This window comes from Plasmodium coatneyi, chromosome 11, assembly GCF_001680005.1.
Source record: "Plasmodium coatneyi strain Hackeri chromosome 11, complete sequence".
Lineage (NCBI taxonomy): Eukaryota > Apicomplexa > Aconoidasida > Haemosporida > Plasmodiidae > Plasmodium > Plasmodium coatneyi.
The window spans coordinates 1887581-1894565 of record NC_033566.1 but is presented as its reverse complement, the minus strand read 5'-3'; the positions used below and the strand labels follow the sequence as shown (position 1 = coordinate 1894565).

General features: G+C 37.6%; 1 protein-coding gene across 1 annotated transcript; it reads left to right on the top strand.

The window, feature by feature from the left end:
* Positions 1-862: 862 nt before the first annotated feature.
* On the top strand, positions 863-6208 carry PCOAH_00035760 (SICA antigen; the record flags this gene model as incomplete). Its single annotated transcript, XM_020060367.1, has 8 exons — positions 863-940; positions 1074-1706; positions 1869-2658; positions 2835-2932; positions 3076-3726; positions 3871-4834; positions 4963-5411; positions 5582-6208. The coding sequence occupies 8 exons, from the start codon at positions 863-865 to the stop codon at positions 6206-6208; spliced, it is 4290 nt and encodes a 1429-aa protein (XP_019916013.1).
* Between the last annotated feature and the right edge of the window lie 777 nt (positions 6209-6985).

The following is a 6985-nucleotide window of genomic DNA, read 5'->3' as shown; positions in this document are numbered from 1 at the left end:
AATAATGTATGGTAGGTTCCTTTCACCTTTCTTTTTTTATCTTCCTTTTAAAACAGTATAGAAAATAAAGAAAAAAAAAAAAAAAATGAGAGAAGAAGGGAATGAAAAGAAAAGAAGATAAAAGAAAAAGAGTAAAAACTAAAGAATAGAAAATAAAAAATTAAAGAAAAAAAAGAAAAGAAGACGTGGGTAATTTCTTCCTTTTTTTTAAAGGGGAAATAAGGAAAAGAAAAAACAGAAGGTGAAAGATAAAAAGCAGGGGAAGGTCTTTAATTCTTGTTACTTCTTTTCTTCTCATTGAGGTAATATATATATGGTACTAAATATGGAAGGGTGCAAATTTTTTCCTTAGAGTGATTTCATCTATGTAAATTCCTTATTTAATAAAAGAGAAAAGAAAAAAAGGAAAAACGGGAAAGTAAGGTGGTAGGATGGATGGATTCCACTTTCTCCTACTTTCCTGTAAACAATTTTTTTTTTTTTTTCCTTCCGTGAACAATTTCTTCTTTAACATTAATTAAGAACAAATTCATTTGAGGAGTACTTCATCATGGGGGAAGAACATTGTGTTCAAGCTAAATGTAAAAGTTGTATACAGAACAGAATGAAAAAAACGAATAGTGTGCTATGACGAAAAATGAAAAATAAGTGCCATGCCTTAGGAATACATATATGAAATATATATACAAGCATGTTTTGTAAAACATGGATTAAAAGGGAAATTGGAAGTGGAAAATTATGTAAGGTTGGAAGGGGAAGTTACAGAATTATGATTCGGGTGGAAAAAATGTATTGTACGTAGAATTCGATAGAATACTATTCCTATTGGCTAAGTAACGTTTCCATTGAATAGGGGCAAAAAATGGATTCGACGCAGGAATTTGAGAATTTGAAGAAAGAATGGTTTGGAATGAAAGGATGGAATGAAGGCAATGATGGGGTATGTTTAGAATATAGTGGTATATTATAAAGTGCATTATGATCAGTGAAGGTGTATACGAATTATTGAACATGTGTCATGTATAGTAGAAATATAAAAGCGTTATGTGCATATTTCTTAATTCCATTCTCAGGGTAAATTATTGGGGGAAATGGCCAAGTGGATTGGAGAAATGCATAAAAATTTGGATCAGAAGGATATAGGTATTGCTGAAACTGGATGTGAAATGCCATTTAATAATGAAGAAAAATTGAAAGAGGAAGACATGGAGTGGTGTAAGTTCATTCTTGGACATTTGTGGGGCATCAAGAGAAAAACTATTGAAGACTCATCAAAGGAACCCGCAGACATAAAAATGAAAGAGTTTATTCGGTGCGAAGTACTGAATATGTGGTTGCATACATACATGAACAAATATTGTGGAGCTGGCACAGTTATGACACATGCCTATGGAGAAATGAATAATTTGTGCGGATTAGTAGCGAAGAACGGGGAATGTAGTAAATGCCAGTACAGGCACTTTGGCAATTTACATGTAAATAACAAAAGTGTGTATCCGTTAATGATGACTGCAATGAGAACGATGGGAACGGATGTAAACAGGATGTATAACAAAATACCAAAAGATCCATGTCCACAGAGAAAAAGTTCTGAGCAAGCAGAAACAGCACAACCAAAAATCACCGCAGAGCATTTTCACTTTATAACCGAGTTATTGATAAAATGGATGATGGCAGGGAATATGGACAAAGTGGACAACTTTGGGGTAAGTGAACTCTTTTTAAATATATGAAAAAAGGAGAAAAATTGTAGAATGATATAATGTAGGAATAATATATTGAAGAAGTTTCCATAATTTAGTTTAAAATGGAAGAAAGATGTACACATATATGTGTTTTTGCGTGTCCAATTCCTGTATACACTGTAGGAAAAAATATGGGAAGATATCAAGGAATTACTGCAGGAGTTCTTTGAATATATGGAAGACGAGGACGATGCCATGGTAGTGTCATGTAAAGATGTGTCCTATGATGGAGTGTTTATAGATGTAAAAGAAATGGACAGGCTTACGTGCAAACTTATGGTGAAAGCACTGTTCTTCGTGAACAGATTTGGTGCAAGGTGGAAGAATGAGGATGGTTTGTTAGAGGAGGAAGACGAAATAAGGGCAAAAATGAGGTGCATTATTGTAGGTGTACTGATGTTTCAAACGTTAAAGGCAAATTGCGAACGGAGAAAAGGTATGGACTATGCTTTGAAAATAGTGGACAACATTGTTGGTGACCTAGGAGGAGCATTTGGTAAAAATAAATGTAAATGGATGGACTATGAAGACATGAAAGTCGGGGGAAAAATCATTGGTAAGACAATAAAGGAATGGTTACTTGCGAATGAACAGATAGGGGGAAAAATAGAAGAAATAGGAAAAAGTGCTAATTGCAAGTGGGAAGATTTGGGGAATCAAGCAAGAGCAGAGAATAAAAACAATGATAGTAGGAAGATTGTGGGGATTTTGAAGGAACATGGGGAAGAATTAGAGAAGGAGGAGAAGACATGGACAGTGCCAGTAAAGTTGGAAGATGTCAAATATAAGAATAAGGAACAAAAAGCTTTGTCTCCAGCACCCCAAGAATCTTCCTCCCACGAACAACCCCAAGCACCCGCATCCCCCGTCCTTCCAGCTAGACCCCCTCCTCCTCCACCTCCTTCACCACCAGGTAAATCCTATCAAGGGATTACTCTTATAACCAAATAAAAATAGTGAACCACAACAACAGGGAGGGAGGGTGTATTTCCATCCTACTACTCCTTCATACACACACCTACACCTTCCTTCCACCCTTAACAATCATACTTCCTTCACTCACTGTTTCCTTGCTCTTCGTTCTTATAGACGAAGACTGCAGTAAGAAGACTGTCTTATGTGAACGCGCAAAATGTGTAACAACACAATGGGGAGAAAACCGAATACTTAGCCATAATATTCCTTGGGTAAAATACAATACTGTCAGGAGTAGCGAAAGACACAACATTGAATATTACCCTATATAAGCACTTATAGAGGGGAAAAGAGTATATTGTGCATATATATGAAACTCACATATATATGTTCTCCTGTTTTCTTTTGTATGTAGGATAAATTTTGGCCCAACGATGTCAAGAATCAACTGAAAAGTCTTTCTAAAGGCATGCTCCAGGTGAAACCAGATGTTGACAATGAATGTGATCATATTACGGGGGCAGATAGTACGAACAAAGAGGCTTGTAAATTCATTGTTCGGGGTTTGGAGCATATATATAAAATTGAAAAAGTAAAAGTGAAAGATAATTTAAGCGGAGATCAAAAAAGAAAGAAAGAAAAGGAAACTGCAGATAACCAAATATTCCATCGAACTGTGTCGTGCTTTCTGTTGAACGCATACATAGATAGGTTGAAACAGGAGGTGAAATCTCCCTGTACAGTCGATGAAGAAACAATACAACAAGCATTTGATAAAGGGAATGGGCAACGTACGCAATGGTGTAAGGGTAAGGATAAGGAAGGTAAAAGCATGGACTGTGAGAAGTGTGAAAGGGTACCTAGCTTAGTTTGTGAAGTAACTGGAGGCAACAAACAATACAAAGTAAAGGAAGAAGTGGATAAGCTGTTCCAAGATTCGAAGAATGTGGAAGCACAGAAAGTTCTAACTGCCATAAATACTATGAATAACTTATGTCACCGTGCAAATTGCGTAGTAGGAAAATGGTTTAAAAATAGAACAACGCAGGGCGGATCGAAGACCATGGTAATAGACAATGTTACGCACTATGGGCTGAAGGAACGGAATTAGTAGTATTACTTACATGTATAACCAGAAGGGACAATCATAACTTAGGTCCATGTGCACACTAAATATCCACATATGTTTTCCCCTTTCGTTTACTTGTAGGAAGACATGTGGGGTGATGTTGGTTATAATTTAGGAGAAATGTCTGAGGCTATGAACAAGAACAGCGCAACCAAGAATAATTTATGTGAAAAGGCTACTTGGGGAAGTGATGAAACGGGGAAGGCCAAAAAAAAAGCATGTGAGCTTCTTGTAAAGGGTTTAAAGCACATTTACAGTATTACAAAGTATTCAGGTGACAACATTCTGCACCAGGAAGATAACAGAAGGTTTAAACAAACTATGGCCTGTCTAGCATTAAATGCATATGCAGATAAGTTGTCTGAGCAATCCTGCATTGAAGAGAGTGTCGTACAGGAGGCCTTTAAAATCGACGAGAGTTTACGCAAATCTTGGTGCACAGGTGATGCCTGTGAAATATGCAAAAGGGAGAAGGACTATAAGAATTGTAAAATAAGCTGGGACGAAGAAGAGGACGAAGTGAAAGGAAAAGTGGATGAACTGCTCAAAGGGAATTATACAAAAGAGCAAGATAAAAAACAGGAAATAAAGAATGTTATGAATGAAATAGACACCATATGCCAGCAGGATACAGGAGCACCTTCAGCAAGTAGTCAATTGGCCGGAAGTGAAAACCTCCCTGAAGCAGCAGGAGCACCTGCACCTGTAAAAAAACCATCGGATACTTCCGATACATTTGAAGTCAGTAAAAAGGATGCAAAGGAGGAACAAGCAGGTAAGCCTAACAGTAACTCTCAACAACCTGCAGCATCACCGGATGATATTCCTGACCTGCCCACAGAATGGATTCCAGATGGTGCCTCTAAGAATGACGACACGGATGATAAGTACTTAAAAGGTGCTTGGTCCGTAACAGATAAAGGTGCAGTAGTTACTGTTATTAATGGTGATCCCATTATTACTGCAGGTTCTACTACTATAAGTACAGGTGATGATACACCTGGTTCTTCCGGCTCAGGTTCAACAGTATTATCTTCGAATCTAGGTAATAATACTTAAAGAAAGTGAACATTCCCTCCTAAAGGAATCGCACATTAAGATGCACATGCCATTCTTGGGTCTATAGGGAACCATGACTATATAAGAACTATTCATTCGTTACTTACTTTTTAGATCCAGGAAATGGTTCACAGGTCCCGACTGAAACCAAGACAGCAAAAACTGAGAAACTGGTCGATGACAATGGTCCAGGTGGTCAACCCTCTAATACTAGTGTTAGCGGCAGTGCTAGTACTACTAAACCTGGTGTACCAAGTGCTATTCCTGATGGCGTCCCTGGCGCAGGAGGTGGTGGCACTGGTAGTGGTAAAGAAGGTGCTTTTAGTCCACCAGCAGGGCAGGGACAACAACCCCCTCCTCCACCCCCACTGGAACCAGCAGGACCTGCAGCTCCAGAAACATCACCGACAACACCACCATTACCTAAGGGTGCCTCAACAACACCAGTTGTTCCTGCCCGAGTTGTTAACAAGATTGACAACCTTTCTGATCTCCTTACTTCATACCTTCCTACCATTCCCGTCTTCATTGGTATTTCTGCTATGACCTACCTCCTTTGGAAGGTAAGAAAAAAAAATTAATATTAGAGGAAAAAAAAAAAAAAAAAAAAACACGCCCTGGACTTTTTTACCTTAGATGTACACTTCGCGCTTTTTCTATGTTGATTGTTCCGGTCTTAAGAGCTGCAATTCGCACCCTAAAAACTAATTTTTTCCCCTCCTTTTTTGTGCAGTATTTTTTTTTCGGTAAAAGAAGAAAACGTTACATAAGAGCTCATCAAGTGCGTCGTCCTCCAACATTGCAAGAACAACTCCTTGCTCATGTGGAGGACCAGGGAGATGGTCCACATGAATATACTTTAGTAAAGGAACGAAAACAACCAAGATCTGCGCCCAAAGAAGGAAAAACGAGGAGGCCAAAAAAACATGCTGATCGCCGTATTTCTCACCGTGCTATTATTGATATCCATTTAGAAGTCTTAGACGAATGTCAAAGGGAAGATTTGCATTCGACGAAGGAAGATTATTTCGCCATTCTTGTTCAAGAATTTATGGGAAGCAATTTTTTAGAGGAGAAAAAGGTCCCTAAGAAACAGGTTCCAAGTTTAGATTCCGGGTTTAGGGTTAATATTCTTAAGGGAGATGTTCCTGAGGAAAATGTTCCAAGTTCAGATTCCGAGTTTAGGGAGGAAGACTTTCTTGCTATGGAAGGGGTTCCTTTGGAAGATGTTCACAGTTTATATTCCGGGTTTAGGGAGGAAGACTTTATTCTTACAGAATATATTCCTGAGGAAAATATTCCTAAGGAAAGTGTTCCTATGGAACATGTTCAATGTTCAGTTTCCGGGTTTAAAGTGTAGTAAATATTTTTTTCTTTTTTACCTTTTTTTTTGTAATGCATGAAAGTGTTTACGTGTTCATGTGTAATTAATATAAACCGGGAAAAAAAAAAAAATTTCTTCCCCACTTTAGTTTGACTTGTTTGGTAGAATTTTTTTTTTATTGAAGAATTAAAAAAATGCTTATTCATTCTGTTACAAAAATTTTGACTTCATGATATTTTTTTTTTGTTTTTTCAAAATACATGAATATTTCTTTAAAGAGGTCAGCACCTTTTTCGTTTTTTTCTGTTCTGCGTCCCGTTCGAAGAGTACCTTATCTCAAGTTGTTATTTAAACATACAAATGTAGGAAGGAAAAAAAGGAAGGAAAAAAAGGAAGGAAAAAAGGAAGGAAAAAGAAAGGAAGGAAAAAGAAAGGAAGGAAAAAGAAGAAAGTGTCTCTTTTTTTTTTTTTTTTTTACACTGCATATATAAAATGTGTGAGCGGTGTTGTTTATGTGTCCCCCCCTTGAGGGAGGGGCACACACTCATTCAACATTCCAATGTTTTACATAGAATGGTGTTACATCCGACCGTAACTTACATTCTGGTGACCTGGTGTATTATTATTTGTTCTTCCTTTCCGAGGTTGCCTTGTGTTGTATGCAACAGAGCGTAGTGTGGTGGAATTTTCTGCTGGACCTATTGTGGAAGTGTCCATTGAATCGTACGTTAATGTATCGAATTCGTGTCCGGCTGATCTTTTTCTTCTTCTATTCCTTCCTCCAGAAGACTGGTTACCAAACCAAGAAGACCA